Source organism: Heterocephalus glaber, unplaced genomic scaffold (genome assembly GCF_053883595.1).
Source record: "Heterocephalus glaber isolate CG9 unplaced genomic scaffold, H.glaber_assembly_v1.0 deba00001463, whole genome shotgun sequence".
NCBI classification, from domain to species: domain Eukaryota; kingdom Metazoa; phylum Chordata; class Mammalia; order Rodentia; family Bathyergidae; genus Heterocephalus; species Heterocephalus glaber.
In genome coordinates this window covers 10,261,122-10,279,992 of record NW_028258310.1, presented here as the reverse complement: position 1 = coordinate 10,279,992, position 18,871 = coordinate 10,261,122, and the positions used below count along the sequence as shown (strand labels likewise).

The following is an 18,871-nucleotide window of genomic DNA, read 5'->3' as shown; positions in this document are numbered from 1 at the left end:
GTCTGGGCTGGCCAGCATTCTCTCCCTTTTTTTCTCCCTCTTCAACTGCCTCTCAGCCTTTCTGGCAGGTGAGGGCTGGAGCTGGAAGATCGGGCTTGGGAGGGGCCAGGGTTTCCCTCCTGGCAGGGCCTGGCCCTATGAAAGAGCCCCAGGGCTGTCAAATGCTAGGCCCAGGTGTTTGCAAGGCTTTGATTGCAATGCAAAGGAAGGGCTGAATGTTTGAGTATTAATACATTTCCCCCAACAAAGGGCCGGGCCCCTCCCACCCCTGCTGGGACTCCCAGTGGGAAAAAGGATGAATTTACTAATTTGCAGAGGATCCAGGAATGGTCTTCACAAGTCAGGATGCTTCTTCGCACACCCAGGAGCAGCTTGGCCTTGCTAGCGGACCTGGCAGGGGGTCCTTGGCACCTGGCTTTTCTTCCTGCCAGAAGCCGTGGTCTTGTGGGCATTTCTCAGCCTGACCTCGATGCAGCCAGGTACTGGGAGTTGGAATAGTGGGTCCTAGAACCTGTGCTGTCTTCTCCCTAGATTCCAAGTGTGAGGTGGGAGGGGTCCAGGCTATGGGCCCCACCACTCCATGCCTCCATCCCACCTGCCTTGTCCTGGCCTGGCCTCCATTCCTCCCACCTCCCCTTCCCGTCTTCACCTGGCCAGCCCCTGAGCTGTGATTCTTGCACTGCCCTCCCTGGCCCTGTCCTCAGTCTGTCCTGTTTTTCCATTTCCATTTCCGTTGCTCTCAGGCAGCCCCACCTGCCTCACCACCCTTCTCCTCCCTCTGCCACCCGTGCCATCTCCCACCCCTTCCCCGACCCTATAACGATTCCAGGTCTCCCTGACTCACAACAGACCCCAGCCAGGCCTGACTACCAGGGAGCTGGCTGGAGGGTCCATGACAGCACAGCAGGCAACTCGGCCCTGTCCCCACTGGGCCCCAGCCTGGGATCCATCCTAGAACATCCCCACAGGTGGCCTGAGTGAGCAAAGCTGTCGGTTAAGCAGGAGAATAACTGGAGTCAGCTTGGTGGGTGTTGAAGACACTGGAGGGAGAGCTGTGTGGACCAGAGAAGAAAGCTTGCCTATCCTGAGAGGGAAGCCTGGGCCTTGGTTGCCAGATCTCCTGTCTTTTTAGGAGTAGCTGGAAGTCTGGATTGTTGTGAGAAATTTCCCAGTTTGAAATTTTGGCAACTGCTTCAAAAGATGTAAAACAGGGTGGGTCTCCTGTCCTCTGTGTGGACTTGGGGAGCAGCCCAGAGGGTTCCCACCTGCCCGAGATGTGAGGGGGCAGCGTGCTGGAGCACAGGCCCCGGCCTCACCGCCTCGGCTAGGCTCTGCTACTGTCTCAGCTGATCTCTGTGCTCATGGGCCCCCGAACATGGGAGGCTGCTGGGGAGTCCTGGGGGGCCACAGTGGGGGTGGGTGGCCTGGGCCCTGCATCCCTGTGGAGGACTTGTCAGAGAGAGTGTTCCCTTGGGTGTTTTGAGATGCTGAGATGCTGAGATGCGGCACTGGGCCATCTGCCACAGCTTCCAGCTTATGATCTCTGAGAGCAAACGTGGAGTGAGGAGGAGGAGTGGGGAGGGGATCCTCCCCCAAACACCAGGGGCAGCCTCTTCCCAAGGTCAAGCAAGGGTCAACAGACACCCAGGTCACTGGTTACCTTGTGTGTGGTGCTTGTAGGCCACATCCTGGGTCCCCTCACCCACTCCAGCCAAGTTCATTTCCACACTGCCTGAGCAGGCCCAGGGGTCCCACCTCCCACCCTTCACTTGGGCAGTGCCTCTCACCCTGATCCCACCTCTTCCCATCACTCACTGGGACCCTATAGCCAGCCTTTAAGTCCACCTTAGTACACCATCCTCCACAAGCCTTCTGAAGTTCCAGCCCGATGTGGATTCCCAGAATCTTTCCTGGGTCTGACTCAGCCCTGTGCCTGGCTAGTCTTGACATCCCAGCCCTGCCCAGGGCACACACATCCTTCTGAGAAAATGCACCCTGCTTCTGTGTGGTTCAGACTCTTAATCACACTCCTTGGGCCCCAGAGCACTTTGGGGCAGCAGCCAGGCCTCGTGTAGACCCCGTATACCCCCAACCCGCCCTTCCCAGCTCTGCCCCTCCTAAGCTGGGTGATTGTGGGGAAGTCACTGTACCTCTTCAAGCTCAGTTTGTAAAATGTGGGCAATGACAACTCCCTGCAGTAGCTTCTTGTAGGTCTGGGTTAAGCTGTGGGGCCTGGAGCTTGGTGGCACATGATGCACATCGATTAGCTGAAAGAAGCCATTTATATCTGTGGTCTCTCCCCCGCCACCAACTCCTCCAGGACCAAGACTGGACTTCCTTCCAGCCCACTGCTTTGCAGATGGAGAGTCAGAGTGAGCCCTGTTCTCTGCTGGCTCTCAGGATAACCAGCAAGGAGTTAAGAGTCACAGCATCAGGACTCTGAGGCCCACGTGACCTTGGTTGCACAGCCTCAGGGCTGCGGTGGCCGCTGTCCTCCACACTCATTTTTTGCTGGTGGCTCATGGAAAGTTTTGCTCCATTCGCTCCAGGCCACTCCCCCTGGGGCCTGAGGCCTCACTGACACTGGTCCTAGTCTGGAAGGGCATTCAGGGCCGCCTGCCTGCCCACAAATCCTTGGCCAGCAGGCCCTTTGCTTCATCTCCGCCTGACTTCCCGCCGCCCTGGCCCTCTCCACCAGCACAGAGCATTAGCCTGCCTACTCTGGCCAACAGGGCCACTTCTTGGCACCCCTGTCCAGGAAGGCTTTCTGTTTGGGGGAAAAAAGTCTTTTCCTACTAATGTCCACAGCATCTGTGAGCTGCAATCCCTAGAGAATTGTCTGGAAAAGGACATCCGCAGGCTGATCAAAGTCAAAGCCCAGCTCTACGACCCAGCTGCATCAGCTGCTTCACCTCTCTAAACCCGGCATCCTTAGATGTAAAATGGGAAGAACAGATTTCTTCTTGCAGGGGATTAAATGAGATAGTATTAGATGCTCAACATTTATGTTAAAGAAACGATCGAAGTGCATAATGCAAAACAGCATGTGGAAGCCCTCTAAGTAGAATGGGTCTAGTCCAGCTGGCCCTTGTCCAGGGGAAAATAGGCTTAGCTCCCACCTCCAATCAATGCAAGAAAAAGGAGCCAGCCTAGAGCCAGGCATGGCCAGGAGGAGGCTGCCAGCCCTGTGCTGACACCCCTTTGCAGGCTGGGCCTCAGTGTCCCCAACCATAAAATGGAGGGGTGAACAGGAACCGTGGGCTCCACCAAAGCGCCTCAGGGGTGAGAGGAGGGTGGGGCAGAACCCAACCCCTGCCCTTCAAGCCATCCCTAGGGACCATGCTGTGGTTCCCAGGAAGGAAGCAGTGCCCTTCCTCGGAGTTGGATTTGGGGTTGGCTCCACCTGGTTGGAAGGAAGTTCATGCCCCCTGCAGAATGGGCATAGCCGGCTTTTCCAGTGAGCCAGGATTCCCGCTGCCAAACCAGTAGAAATGGGGGAGGTGAGGTATGAGTGGGCAAGGCAAGAATGTGGCCCTGGCCTGGGCCCCGCTTCGACCTTGACTCTGCTGGCCAGGGGTCTTACAGAGCTTCAGGGCTTGGGGTGCCAGGAGTGAGAGGCAGGGGAGAGGCCGAAGGTCAATATTGATCTAGCTGAGTCAGGAGGAGGATGAGGAAGTGGGAATCCTGGGGTGGGGCTTCCTGAAAGAGCTGCATCTTTGGGCTCCCGGTGTGTCTGTGGGAACTGGAGACAGCTAAATCCAGGCTTCCCTAGCCTGATGGTCACAAAAACTAGAGCTGCCCAGACCCCTGCTTGGCCTAGTGGAGCCTGTTCTCTGAGGACAAGGCCTGATGATCTTTATTTTCAGCAATTCCCTGGCTGAATATATAGCAGCCCGTCCTGTTCCCAAAGCTGAAGACTACAGGCTCATTGTCATTGTTACAATGAGGAAACTGAGACCCAGAGAGGGGATGTGACTCACCCAAGGTCACTCTGGGAGAGCCTGGTGATAAACATCCCTCTTTCTTTGGGGGAAAGTGATGATCCACCTCTAGCTTCATCCACCTGGGCCTGGCAAGGGATGGCAAGGCCAGGCCACCCTCAGGGAAGTGGCTTTTGAAAACTTGGCAGGCCTGGTGGAAAAGGGAGGGTGGGGCTGGGCCCAGGAGGAAGGAGGAGAAGAGGGGCCATTCCCATGGACCGGACCCGCTCCACCTTGCCCTGTGCAAACACTCCCAGCACCTGCTGGAGGATGCTTCCTGAAAGGCCAACTGCAGCCCGGGTCTGAGCAGGCCTTCTCCACCTTGCTGGGGCCCAACCGTGTCCTGGAAGGCATAACCACACCACGGCGGACTCAGGGTACCCTCAGTCCTCAACACTGCTGGTCCCACAGCGTCCTCTGAAGCCTGTTCTACACCCCACCCACCCAGTGCCCTGGGCCATCAGCCTTTGCTCTCTCTTCAATCCCCCCCCCCCTCGTCTCATTGAGCAGCTCCACAAAGCTGCCCCTAGGTCCCCAGCCACCTGCCCCTTTTCCTCTTATCCCTTTTCCGCCTGCCCCGGCTGCCAGTCCCCTTTTCCTCCTACCCCTAGGGTCCCCATACCTTGCACGGCCAGCTCCAGCTCCAGGCCCGCCTGCCCTGAATTTTCATTCTCTGGCTAAGACAGCGTCAGGGATTCCTGGGAGGTGAGAGACAGGTCTTGCTCACCACCGAGCCTTCCTCAGATTCCAGCCAGGGTCCAGCAGACCCAGGAAGCAGGTGCTTGCTGTGGCTCACTCTCTAACTCTCACCTCCTTGCCTCAAACCCTGGGCCTGCTCAGCAGCTGCCCTCAGCCCTTGACAGCACAGCCCTTTGTCCATGGAGTGGAGAGAATGGCAGTGCCCACTGTAGAGGGATGGTCTGAGGATCAAATATAAGAGGCACCTGACCCTTGGCAGCACCCAGCGTTAGCCATTGTTCTATAGAGGTAGGTGAGATGCTCACACTGCTTGTGTCCACTCCACCTTTTCCCCAGCAACAAACTATGCCGGGTGACTCCCTGTGAGATGAGCAGGGCCTGCTGCCTAACAGAGGATGACAGGAAGGGGAGTTTCTCAGAACACCAGTCAAGATTTCCCGGCATCCAGAGGCAGAAAAACACAGTCCAGAGTTAGGGAGGTCCCTGGAGGGAACAAGAGCCCTGCACTTCCAAATTAGGAGGCTGAGTGTGTCCTGGCTCAGGGTCTTTGAAGAAGCCTCTTTGCTTCTGAGTCTGTCTTCATCTTCAAAATAGGCTGTTTTAATTAGGACCAGAGCATGCTGTGAACTATAGAGCATCATGCGGCAGAAAATGACAATGTTTTAAGTGGAGTTGCTACTTCCTGAGAGTTAAAGGATACTTATTTCTTCAGGTCAACCGGGCCCTCCAGAGCTTGGTAGATGCAGACGCCAAGGACCGCCTGTAAGCTACCCCTGTGCTGCCACCTGCTGACAACTTCCTATAATGGCAGCCCACGCCCTTAAACCCTTCAGCATTGCCGAGGTGGAAAAACCCAGCTTGCAAGGGAAGAGTTAGGAGTCAGTTCCCCATGCAGGTTTTGTGGGCACCTGGGCAAGGTGAAAAGAGAAGTCTCCAGCTCCCACTTGTTCTTCTCAGCCTTGGCCTGTGCTCTTACTGTGAAAGTCCTCACCTGTGTGCAAGAAGCACCCTCCCCTACACCAGCAGCAAGGATAAACTAGTAAAGCAGCTGGTGCAAAGGCTCTGGAGCTCTGGACACCCAGAGCACGGCCTGGAGGGAACTGTGGCCTCCTGAGGGCACAGCACCTTGGTCCTGTGGGACCCAGGCCTGGGGTCAGGTGGGTTAAGGCGATAAACATCCAATCTGGCTGGGACAGTCCTGCTCTTAGCCCTAGAAATCATACATCAGCAGATGGGTGTTTGGCAACTCTTGTGGGCCAAAGAGAGCCAAGGCCTCTGCATCCCCACCCTGGATCAGAGACCCCAGCCCTTCCTTAGCCCATAGGGCCTCCCGCAGCCATCCAGCTCTCCAGTCTCAAGGCGCTGCCTGGGCCCTTGGCTCACAATGTATTTGTGGGTATGGAGAACTGTCCTTCCCTTACCCCATTCTCCAAACCTCCCTGGGTGCTCTGAGGGCTGGGGCTTGTCTGTGAGTTTGGGCCTTAGGAGAAGAACGATAGGACTTCTTCTACCACAACCTCCTCTTCATACAAGGGAAACTGAGGCTCAGAGGACACAGCCTTTCCTGGAAGCCCCTGAGGGAGACTTTAACTCTTGGCTTTTGGTGGCAGACCATATCCACACACTTGCCCTTGTTAAAGTGCCTGAGAAAAAGCTGACTCCATCCCTGGCTCTAAGAATGGGGCATATGGTTATGGCCTAATTCCACAGCGACTGGCTCAGCCCTGAGCAAGTGACCTAAGTGCATCCAATCAGAATGGAGACCAGGACTTTCATTTTGCAACAGGGGAGATCTAGAAAAGGAAGTGAACACCTCCTAGTGTGCTGTGCTTGAGGAAGACAGAGAGACGGAAAGTGCACAGAAGTTTGTAGCTATTTATTGCACTGAAAACACCAAGAATAAAACAGACACCCCTCCTTCCCTCCCACCCCCAATCGCAGAAATTTTGAGCAGTGGTCATTCAAGTTCACAGCCACATTTTTTTTTTTAAAAAAAGAAAGAACTGAAACAAACCCCCCAAAAAATAATAACAAAGAAACCAGCATGGAGAGTCTGGCAAACACATGCCCCAAAGGGTCTCCCTTTGAAGGGAGATGGGAGGTCCTGTCAGGATTCCCTGTGGTGGTGCAAACTAATAGAGCACTTTCCTGTAAATGGAGTGGCATGCTGGAGCCTGGGTTCTGTCTTGGGTCTGGATTTTTTGCATCTAAAGGGTGTTTTCAAGGAGCACAGAGCTTGTCTGGTGAGTGGGCTCTGGGCAGCTTTTTCTGCCAGTCTCCCCTGCCTGTTGCCTGAAAGTCACCATGGTGCCCTGGGGTCTACACCAGGTGGCTGCCTACCCACAGGAGTGGCCTTTGCAGTGGGTGCCACCTTAGCCTGGGGTAGGGACCTGCCTTCAATTCTCTAGCACGAGGAGAGGCACACAGTGGGCAAGAGTTGCGTCAGCCGGTGAAGGGACGCTGGGGTCCTTCAGCTCAGTTTCCTCTGATGAAGAAACCAAGGTCCAGAGAGGGGAAAGGACTCACCCAGGGTCACTCAGCAAGTCTAGTCAGAGCTGGGAACTGAAGCCTATAAACCCTACGACCACTTCTCTTTCCCCTGCAGTCCACGCTGATGAGCGGCGGACAGGCACCAGAGAGGGGAAGGAGGGGCTGGCAGGGCAAGGGTGGTGACTGGCCAGGCCTAGAAGCAAGCTGGCGGCCAGCCAACAGCAAACCCTGCAAATTCTCCCAGGTGTACTGGGCTTCGTGTCACCACCCATTTGACCCTCCATCAGCCTAGGTAGGAACACTTAACCCACACTTAACTGATGAGGAAACTGAGGCTGAAGAAGGGACCAGACCTTGCTGGGGAATTATAGCATCCCCTGGTGAAGGTCATACCCTCACCTTTGGCTGGGGATGGCCATGGGGAACTGGCAGGTCGTAGAGAGACAGGTGGCTTTCTGCTGGGACAATGGGATCACTGGGCCTCACTGAGGAGCCCTCTGGGCCGGGGTTAGGCCAAGAACCCACCCTCGGGCCTGGGAAGCAGGGTCTCTGCTGAGGACAGAGGCCAGTGATGGGCCAGCTTAGAAACCCGAGGCCTGGGCAGCCTCTTTCCTGGGCCTGCAGCCTGGCCGGTCTCACCTGTCCCTAGGCAGCAGGACTTTAGAAAAGAGCCCAAGGAACAGCTCATGATGGGGGGAAACTCAGAAAGTTCTGGATTAAACATTCCTACCAGTTCTGCTCCAACAATACCCAGGAAGGTCAGGGGAACCACAGCTTCCTCCAAAGCCCTGGGGATGTGGCTCTTCCTCCCCTAAAATCCTCCAGAGGGGACAGTATTTCATGCTGGCAAAACACGGCCACACAGAGGCCAAAAGCACAGAGAGGCAGCGACATAATTCCAAGTCGGACACTGAGAATATAACCTCTATTATTACTAATTTTTTGTCCAAAGCATGTAGATTGATTTGTTGAATGTTTTTCTTCTTTTCTTGTTTTTCAACATACTTACTGCATATAAAGTCATGCAAAGAAAACAGTGCAGACAGGAGATCCTTGCGGATGGGCCAAGGCATTCCACATCAGGGCCAACCCAGGGGCAAAGGACAAGAGAGGGATAGAGGGAGGCTGCGAACCTGAGGCTCAGGGTGCGGTGTGAAGAGGAGGAACTCCCTGTGCTTGCTGTGGCCATCAGATGCCAAGGGGGAGAGAGGCGATGGAGACACATGCTCATGGGCCACCCTGGAGGTGGGTGGGGGGCACTGAGGGGGGCACAGACATCGTGGAAGGAAATCCTGGGAAGTGCAGTAGTAGGACCCCAGTTGGAGAGAGAAGCAAAGCCAAGCCCAGACATCTCCATCCTGCCACCTCCCTCCCTCGCCTGCCTTGCCACTTCTAAGTCACACCACCACCTGATACTTCCTTACTCCTAGAAGGGTGCCCTGCATCAGCTCACCTGGTGACTAAAACGGCAGAGAGGCCATGCTTCCTGGGGCCCCAGTTAACCACTGATGTGACAAGGTCCACCTCAGAAATGACAAAAAAAAGGGTAGAACAGAGTAAAAACTACCCCTCATCCCTCTTCTGACCCCTCTTCCCAACCCAACCCTCCTCGCAATAATTTGAGAGGTCTAGTAATTACATAAATATCCATTAACATGAATCCATTTACGAAATACACAGAAGTTTGGCTATAAAAAGGCATGCAGTCCAAGTAGAAGAGATACCTAAACATTGCTTTCTTTCACCCCTGAAACACAATCAGATTCCTTCTCAGACTGGATGAGGCTGGAACTCCCCAGGGATGACACATGGAAAGGTGGGTGAGTGGGTCAACATTGAGGGCCGAAGTGGGGACAGCTGAGGGCATTGAGCTCCTCACACTGCAGTGGGCATCGGGCAGTGTGCAGGGAGGGTCACCAGACCACCACAAGGCCAGCACAGGAGTGGGGAGAATCAGGGCAGCAGTTCGAGGCAAGAGGCTCCTGGCATCCGCTCCTCTCTCATCCTCTCCCACAGGGAGGTTAGCTTAGGGGAGTTTTGGGGGATTCATCTGCCCTTTCCCAGGGACCCCAAAAAGGTGAGATCCAGGAGAGGGAGGGCCATCTGTGCTATGCACCGCTCCTTTTCCTACCCCTGGCGAACCCACAGCTGGGGCAGTCTAGCCTTATGCCAAGGCCAGACCAGGCCCATGACAGCTGGGTGGAGGTTGGAGGCCCCTGGGGCCAGCACCCTGGGCACCCAAGCCTGAGAGGTCCCACCCTGGCAGGGAGAGAGCACGTGAGAGGTGGTGGGGTGAGGGCTGTTTGCTGTGAAGTCATGATGGCTTTTGTGAACAGGCAGGTTTCCTTGATGCAGATGCAGAGGTGACAGTGGCAGTGTTGGGGTGATGTGGTGGGGAGAATTCCAGCACAATCCAGTGGGAGAGCCAGCAGCACATTCCACGGACAAAGAGTGGGTCCCTGCGACACAGCAGCGCAGCGACCCCGGCCTGGTCCTTCAACTGTAAGACAGTGGACACGGGGGGTGCTCTGAGGGAGGCCTACCCACTGCCCTCCGTGATGGGATCCCCACCGGGCCCCCTGCAGCCTGCCTGCTCCAGAAGGCAGCGGCCAGCTTGGCAGATGAGCCTCCAGGCTCACACCTCCTGTTCCTTCAGATCACCCCAGAGGGGCCGGAAGAAAGGATTCTTACTGGGGCAGGACGGAGGGGGCACCGGATCTGTGAAAGTGGACGATCTGCCATTTGCCGTCCCGGCGGTGCCAGACTCGGGTCTCCTCTGACTGAGCAGTGCGGGGGATGCCGCCGGCGTCCAGGTACTGCGTGATGCGGATGTAGGCAATGCAAGCCGACTCGTCGCCCATCAGGTGGATGTGGGGGTTCAGGATGGTGGTGTGCACGGGCTTGCTGTTCCGGGACCATACTGGAGTGGGATGGGAGGGGCAGAGGAGATGCAACTGGGGCTCTGCCTCCCTGCCTTTGCTCTTAATGCCCAGCAGCCCTCTCTCTCAGAGGACCCCCTCTGTCTGCCTCATTCAAAGAAGGGAATCTCTGGGGCAGGGCTGGCCACCTGGGAGTCAAAGCAGAACTTCTGGGTAAAACATCCATCGCACCCCAGATTAGAGACAGTGGGTTCCAGACATGCTGAACTCTCCAGACATGGCAGGGGTTAGAATCAGTCTCCTGGACACAGAAGATGGGGCCAAGATGATCACAGAACCAGAAAGGCTTGATCTCTCTCAGACCCAAATCCCCACAGGGGCCAGGCAGCACATGAACTGGGGAGCTGAGCTTGGGATAAAATGCTGAATGACTGCTGAGCCTCTCTCCCCGGGTCAGGCAGGCTGTGGTGACAGGAAATCTTGTCCTCTCTAAAGGGAGTCCCCTATCTAAGGACTCCCCTACAGTTACCATCTTGAATAAGTGGCCACCCCTGGTTTCTCAACAGAATTTAGAAATCTGGATTTCTGTATGAAAACTTATTTTAAATTAGAATTCAGACTTGCAGGCCACCTGAAATATCTGCAATCCAGACATGGCCCGTGCACCCCCTACCTGCCAACTCCAATATGTATAGTCACGGAAACTTGGGGAATATTAGAACTTTAGAATCTTAGAACATTGAAATTTTTAAGATTACATTGTTAGTCATGGAGTGGAGTCATGGAGCTTCCCAGAGTTAGGAGAAAATGATAGTTCTTAGATCAGGACCAATAAAAGTACTGAAACCCACTCCTGCTGCAGGAAAGAAGAACCACCACCATTATTATTGTACTGGCTGGAGAAACTCACTTTTTTTTCATTAAGATAAAATACGAAACCACACAAAGACAATGACCCAAGGGTAGGTTGGATAGCACATTTTTGCAGTACTGGGGATTGAACCCAGGGCCTTGGAGATGCTAGGCAAATGCTCTATCGTTAAGCTATACCCCCAGCCCATTTTAAGAATTTTTTTTTTTGTACCAGGGATCGAACTTGGGACCTTGCACTTGCGAGGCAGGAGGTGGAATCACTGAGCTAAATCCCCGGCCCAAGCATTTTTTTTTTTTTTTAATTTTGATACACAGTCTTGCTAAGTTGCCCAGGCTGGCCTCAAACTTGTGATCATCCCTTAAGAGAAATCCTGTGCCTTCCCATAGAGTGACCTAAATGTGAGTCTTAACTAGTGGGCAGCTGATTTAAAATATACATTCCTAGTTCAAGAAAATGCAATGTAAATGTCTCGTCTCTGACCCCACCCTCTGACTCTGATGTCTAGCCAAATTTGTGAGTTATTTATTTCCTGAAAAATATAAAGGGTCTTTTGTTTTGTTTTCTGGGCTGCAAAAAAAATCCAGTAGCATCCATTCCCTAATATTCTTGTCATACTCTATCTAATCTTTAAATAACTATCAAAATCATGATTCTTAGACATACAGAACAATAGACTTGGAATTCTGAACTCTTCAACATACAGAATGTAAGCTTTAGTGTCATAGGCTAAGGAGGAACCTCAGAGGTCAAAGCTCACCAAGTGGCACTCCCACAAAATGCAAGGAGGCCTCTGTAAACTTCCCTGATAGCATACAGGGCTGGAGGACCACAAGGCCATCTGTTTCAATGCATTCATTTAACATTTATGGATACTGAGAGCCAGAGTCTCCAGGCTGGGCCACCTCCTGAAAGAAACGCAGTCGAAACTAAAAGAAGTCAGGCTCCCAAAGGAGCTGGCTTAGGAAAATCTAAAACAATTCCAGAAGGGACAAACAGCTTAGCATTGCTGGGAGATGGGCTTTGCCGGTTTTTTTGGTAAGGGTTGAGGTCCCCAGGGGCGTCACTGCTAATGTGATGTCTCTTGACCAGATTAGAAGCTTTGAGGATACAACCTGCTGAACAGGGTGGGGACAGGAACAGGTCCTGCACAGGAACAGCTAGGGGCTGCAGGGTGGGACTCAGCCAGAAGGTGGGCACCCAGGGACTCTAGGTCTGGCTTCTGTGGGTTCTGCCATGGAGGTGACCAGAGACCAGGCTAGATGCCTAGAGTCCAGCGACCGGGCCTAAAATGAGGCCCACTGCATGAGGCAGGCCAGGGGCTGCAGCACTGGCTCCTCTCTGTGTGGGTCCCTTTGGTCATCCCTGTGCCGGGAGAGTTGAGCCTTGGCTTGGTCTCAACTTTCCTTTGTGGGGCCTGGAGAGTTTACTCGGGGAACCAGCGCCCCCAGAGGACAGAGGTATAATGGCAGCGGCAGTGATCCATGGGGAGCTCCGGGGTGACAGGGACCCCTGGGGTCCAGCTGCCGCTCTTTGTGTGAGAGCTTAATCTCCATTGCTAGCCTTGGAGAACCAGAGTTAGATTCATTCAAAAAAGAATTGGAGCGTCCTTTTTCAGTTTTTCTCGGAGGGGGGGCTGCCTGTGTATTTTCTAAAAATTCAGCCGGAGGGTGCAGGCCAGGGGAGAGGTGTCAGCTCAGGCTGCTAGTGTGTGGATGGAGCAGGCAGCCCCGAAAAGGCGACGGCACGGGAGTGATCCAGGGCCAGGTTCTGCCGCTGGCTTCAGGGATCCCTTTGGACAAGTCACTTCCCCTCTCTGGGCCTCAGTTTCACCTTCTGAATGACAGAGATTATTCAATCACCATATATGAGTGCCACCTGTGCTTATTTCATGAAAATATTTTAAATTACATGTTTATTTTAAAAGACTTTATAGCATAACCGTTAACAGACAATCAGTATCCAGAATGAAATTTTAATAAGTCCAGTGAAAACACAATGAAGTTACATAATCTTTGCCCCATGCTCTTGCCTGCAAGGCATCTTGGGCCATGCTTGTTCTTTTTATTTATTTAGTATTTATTTTATGGTACTGGGGATTGAACCCAGGGCCTTTTTCCCCAGCTCGTTTTGTTTTGTCTTAGGCAGGGTCTCCTTAAATCACTAAAATGCCAGGCTGGGCTGAGCATGTGCTCCTCCTGGCTCTGCCTTGCAGAATGCTGGGATTACAGGCATGTGTGCCACCACACCCAGCTCTGCTTGCTCTTTGATAAAGAGGGAAATTAGGAACTATCAGAGAGAAGTGTTGAAGATAGGCTAGCGCCCGACTGAGCCTTTCCCTTTGGTAAAGCCAGAGTATTGAAAGAGAATTAAAATCGGACAGCTTTCTCACCATGCAAACTAGGATTATAAATGGTGTCTGTAAAATCTGAAATCACTTTGTGTAGCCCCACCCAGTGGCAGGTGCCCTTCACTTTGGGAGAACCCAGACATACCGCCTCTCAGGCCCTTCCTCCAGTCCTGAACCGCATGATTCTGACCTGTGTGCCCTTTGCTTGGTCCCTGCCTGACCCCTGGCCTAGGTGAGACACAGACACAGGTAGAAAGCGCCCTAGTCAGGCCTAGCCTCAGCTACTCCTGCAAAGGAGAGGCCCAGGAAGGACAGACACGCAGGACAGAGACCTAGACAAGCAGGGGGGCACAGCAGTGTGAGCTCACTGTCCTCCCCTCCCCAACCTCCTACCCACAGGGGGTCACATGCATCACAACCCAGAAGCCATCTTGTGAGCTGCTGGCCAGTGCGGGTGGCCCAGGCACCCAAACCACTTGCGGTATGAGCCAGCAGGAAGGCTCCTTTTTCCACAAAGTGGGGGTGTCCCCCAGGGTCCCATGTACCCCTGGTCTCTGGGGCACCCCTCAGTCACAGGAGGGACAGCTGGCCATTGATGGGCCAGGGTCGGGAAAAAGAACCAAGAGGGTACCAACCCTTGTGCACACAGGATCTTCCTTTTCCCTGGCTCCAGAGCTGCCCCAGGCCCTGCCCGTCACCCTGCTGTGCCATTGGGCAGGACATGGAGACCAGAGCAAACAACAGGCACCCCAGGAAGAAGGAATTGCTCACGGTTTTCAAAATAGAATCGATGGAAGTCCAAGCCCTCGACCAGGTTCCCCAGGGCCTCGGGTTCGAAGGCTGTCATCCCAGGGTCGCACATCTTCCTAGGGGGAAGGAAGCCAGAGGAGAGGGGGCTGGGGCAGCTTCTCACTGTGCCCTTGGAGGGCGAGCCCATGAAGTGGGAATGGTTGCTCCCACCTCACAGTGTCAAGAAGGCAGGTGGGGTGGACGGGGCCCACAAACTTTCAAGTTGAGGGGTGGGGGGTATCACTGGCTGGTGCCATCCAGATCCAGGAAGCCTAGGTCCAGGTTGCCACTTGCTGGTTATGACACCCCAAGCAAGTGGCTTAACATCTTGAAGCAAGAACACCATAAATGGGCATCTAAAGAAGGTGCAGCAAGATGAAACTCAGCCTGCTTTCTGCTTGCCACCTTCCTTCCTGGCTCTGGGCAGTGGATTCAAGGACTTTTCCTAATTTGTCTTCCTGGGATGGGAGGAAGGTGCTGTTCCTTCCCGTAAAAGTGACCTCTGCTCACCCAAGCCAGATGTGTAGATGGAAGGGGTTTGTTTTACTAATTTGAACCTCTGCTTGGCAGCAGCCCTAACTGTAAGCCTCAGTTTCCTCTTCAGTAAGATAAGGAAATTGGCATTAGAGGAGGGGCTACCTGGGAGGGGAAGGAGCACCAGGCTTGGCCAAGGAGGCCCCCAGCACAGGAGCCTGGGTGTTTTCAGTAGGTTTCTCCCTGCCAGGTCTCAGCCTTCTGGAGGCCCTGACAGCCATGCAAGCAAAGGAAGTAAATCATCTCCCCATCCTCAGATTTATAGGACCTCTGGTAGCACAGTATTAGCCACCATGACAATAGCAATGAAACCAGCACAGGACATACCCTGGGCAGGTGAAACTCCCAGGCCAGGGAGGAACTGGAGAAGCCAGAAGAATGTGGCAGGCTCAGCACTGTCTGAGCTAGACAAACCCATCTCGAGTGACCCTACACAGCTCATTTCTTCACTTAGGGTCTCAGATTCTGCAGATGGAGTAAGCCAGGGGATGGGGGGTGGTCTGTTCTTAGACCAGCCGGGGTGCTCAGGACCCTTCTAGCTCTAGAACTGTCTCAGGATGAGCGCTAAGTGCCACGCATGTGGGAGACTGAGCACCCCCATAGGAGAAGCCCTGCTTGAGGAAGTGTTTGGGTGTCCTGTCTCCTAGTCTGGACAACTCAGAGACACTACTCTGATGCATTGTGCACATATGGAAACTGAGGCTCAGTAAGATGAGGGGCTTATTTAGGGATACAGAAGGCAGACTCAAGAGTACCACAGGCCCCAAAGATCATGACAAGGGTCAGAACCTAAAGCAAGGTGCAGATGCCAAAAAAGCTGACATCTCAGAGATGGAGAGGGCCTCAGGACCCCAGGAGTGGCACTGAGGGTCTTAGGGTCCACAGGAGCCACCCCACTTTCCCTTACTTCCTGGCCATGCCTTTCCAGAGCCACTGGCATGGTACAACCCAACTCACACTTTCTAGGGCCGGCTGTGAGACTAATGTGACAGCCTGCTTCTGTGCTGAGCGCACACACACACACCTGTGCACATTCCTTGTGCATACAGTCACCAATGTTCACACATGTACAAGTTCATGCACACACGTGTTTAGCGCATGCCTCCTCAGTTCCACACGTGCACCTTCCAAGTGCCTTGGTCTCCAGAGAGAACTGGTACCCTCCTAGAAGCTTTGCCACACACTGCTGCTGAAACCCTCCCATGGTGAGAATGTGCCCGGCCTGCCATACCTTTGAGAAGGACACTGCAGCTTCTGGGCACAGAGGAAGCCTGTATAAAGCTGCCCAAGGAGCAAACCCCAGCCAGGTTACCTTAACCCAATGGCCACGGGTCACCTACCTTGCTTGTAAGCCTTTGTCCACCAAAAGGTTTATGTGGGGGTCACCAGGCACAGACCGTGTCAGCACTGGCCAAAACGCTAAGGCCTAAGCCCAGAATGTTGGCTCTCTCTGGGGCCAGCCCAGGGCCTGCTTCTGAGCTAGAGCAGGAAAGCAGGAGGGGCCACCAGGGGGCGCTCCAGCCCAGCCTGTGCACACAGCTGCCCCTCTAAAGGTGGGCAGGTGTGTATGGGAAGTCTTGGACTACCTGTTGTATTTTACGACATTTGTGTGTTCCTGCCTTATTCTCTCAGAATAAGATGAATAATGGTTCTGCTTCGAGGTATGTACGCCCACCCCTGGTCGCTGAAGGTGGCACCTTCTTGGTCTTTGCCCACTCCTGCCCAGCTGTGGTCCAAGGTCCGAGAAGGTGCAGTGCAAAGATCAGGCCCATTCGGGGGACTGAGAAGGGGCCTGCCTCCCTGCCCTCCTTCTGACACAAGGATAGAGACCCCGCTTTCCTTGAGGAGCAGACGGGCTTTGTTGGAGTTTCTTTTGGGAATGACGTGTAAGGACTCGGAGCCGCAGGGGAGAACTGAGTGCACAGCAGTGTTGTGAGCAGAAAGCTCCCTGGAAGCATCAAGTCTGAGCACAGCCAAAACAGAAGCTCAGTCTCATTCATAGCACATGCAGAGTGAGAGGACAGGGTCAGTGAGGAGCAAGAGGGACCCCCAAAGTCAGCCCTCGACACCCCTGAACTGAGATCCAGGCAGGACATGCAGGATGAGCCCAGCTGACTCACGTGTAGGACTCAAAATCTCCATTGCTTATGGCTTCAATCAGCTGCTCTGTCACTTTTATAATTTCCTGTTTCCGCACTGTAAGGCAGGAGGGGACACAGAGATAATAATAATGATGATAGTAACAAAGCACCAACCTGTTTCCTGAGTCCTTATGTGCCAGGCAAACCCTGTGCTGGGACCTGAGGCCTTGTGTAGATTATCTCATTTATCCTTATATTTCCCCTGGGAGAGAAGTCCCATAATCCCCATTTCACAGAAGAAGAAACTGAGGCTCAGAAGGGTGAAAGGGGATGACAGTCCCTTAAGCAAGAAGGGTAGAGGCACATTTCAGCTGGTAGTCTTCACCTCCAAAAAGCATAGTGGACATCCTGACTCTAGGCCAGGTTTGAACCCTGGTCTTGAACCTAAAATATGTGTCCCTTCCTCCTAGCATTGCCATGTGAATCCGAACAGTGTCACCTGCAGCAGCATCACTAACAGCATGAACCAGGGCCCCCCTGTGGCCAAACCTGAGGCCCCTAAGGAAAGTCTTGGAGCTTACTCACCTCTCGTGTCTGGGTGAGCTTTCTGCTCAATTTGGGTGCTTATAGGATTCAGGCACTGAGCTGTCTAGAACTTTCTAGGACCAATGAATCCCAGTTGCTCTTCCCTGTCTGCTACTGAAACACCAAGCAGCTGGTCTTCTCTGGAGAGAATTAGGCATCCATTTTCTCATGAGACATGTGAGGTTCTGAGCTTTGGGTTCCCCATCTGTAGAATGGGGGTGTTACCTCCTGTCATTCATCCAGAGCCAAACATGTGACAGAACCCAGGTGGATGGTTGTTGAAATTTCAGCCCAGGTCCTTCTAAGCTGTGCGGCCATGGCCACAAGACTGCTGGTCTGTCAGATGGGATGATGGTGTCCTGGAGTGTGGAATGAAGTGATAAACACGAAGCACTTGTCCCAAAGCCTGGCACATAGTAGGTGTCCATTGTATGCACTGATCATTTCCTGCAACCCCAACCCAGGGGCGGCCTCACCTGCTCCTCACAAATAGGCAAGCCCAGCATGGCCCCAGGTCACACAGGAGGTGACTGAGCCTCAGTGATGGAGGGGTTGGACACCGTGTGTCCTGGCTCCCAGAGAAGCTCTCTCAGTCCTCAGGACATGCCCTCCTCCCCCAGGCACAGGCTCAGCCTCTGACTCCAGAAGCTGAGACTGCAGGATTTCGACCTCAGGCTGGGCCTCAGAACTTTCCAACTGGGGAGGGAGACCTAGCCTGACTGAAGGCCTCATCTGCCCCCTCCTCACCAGCTTCCCACAGCACACCCAGGAGCTCACATCAGATCCGGGGGATGAAGAGTCACAGAACATCCAGGCTGGAAGAACCTTTGGAAACCAGGGATTCAACCTCCTTGCCAAACTGCTTAGGAAACTGAGGCCCAGTGAGGGACGTGGAACCCTGCAGGGGCAGACTGGCTCAGAGCCTTTTCCGCAGGACTCAGGTGGCCCAACCCACTTACTGTTGTAATGCTGATACCATGCAGTTGCTCGGCCCGTATGCATGTCTGGTCCTCTACTCAATGTGCACTCATGGAGGCCAGACCATGGCTGCCCCAGAGTCTGGAACAGACCTGGCTCTCTCAGGCCTCCAATGCTGACTGAAAGGTGAGTGAGTCCCCAGTCCTGTGCTGTGTGCTTAAACTCAAGTTCTCGTGTTACAGCTTCGCTCCCACATCATGAGCAAGTGGAAGGTGAGAGGCTAAATGACAGGCTGTGACAGAACTGCTACCTCAAGCAGAGTCTGCAGCTCCAAAGCCCACTCCACTTCCCACACCCAGGCACTTGAGGCCCAGCTGGTGCTCTTCGGGTAGACAGGGCATCTATCCTTTCATTCCAGTCACCAGTGAACAGCTGATTCCTTCTCTCTTGGATCCAGTTAGAATCACCGAGGCTGGGAATAAGTCCCTCTTAGACTCAGAGCATCACCACATCACTCTGGGAGTTGTCCCTGCTCTCTGGGACCCTGCCTGGCAGGGGCAGAGGCAGCACTCAATACATAGACACGGAGTAGAAGAAAGAGTGGGCAGATGGAACTGAAGCAGAGTGGGGCTGCCATCTTTGCCCTACCCCTGGATTTGCCCAAGTTATGTGAGTTGGCCCTAGGCCCTCCTGAG

At 53.9% G+C, this 18,871-nt stretch overlaps 1 protein-coding gene across 4 annotated transcripts in view; it reads right to left on the bottom strand.

Moving 5' to 3' along the window:
• Nucleotides 1-6,540: 6,540 nt before the first annotated feature.
• Camk2a (calcium/calmodulin dependent protein kinase II alpha) overlaps nucleotides 6,541-18,871 on the bottom strand; it is a 59,265-nt gene continuing 46,934 nt past the window's right edge. For 2 of the 4 annotated variants that reach the window (XM_004854415.4, XM_004854417.4), the window contains 4 exons: nucleotides 16,713-16,788; nucleotides 14,041-14,135; nucleotides 9,861-10,089; nucleotides 6,541-9,669 (listed from right to left, as the gene is read on the bottom strand). In XM_004854415.4, the coding sequence (XP_004854472.1) occupies nucleotides 9,666-9,669; nucleotides 9,861-10,089; nucleotides 14,041-14,135; nucleotides 16,713-16,788 (404 nt within the window). In that variant the 3' untranslated portion in view covers nucleotides 6,541-9,665. Of the gene's footprint in view, nucleotides 9,670-9,856; nucleotides 10,090-14,040; nucleotides 14,136-16,712; nucleotides 16,789-18,871 lie in introns of those variants that run through there. The other 2 variants (XM_087180592.1, XM_087180593.1) reach the window with 1 other exon arrangement.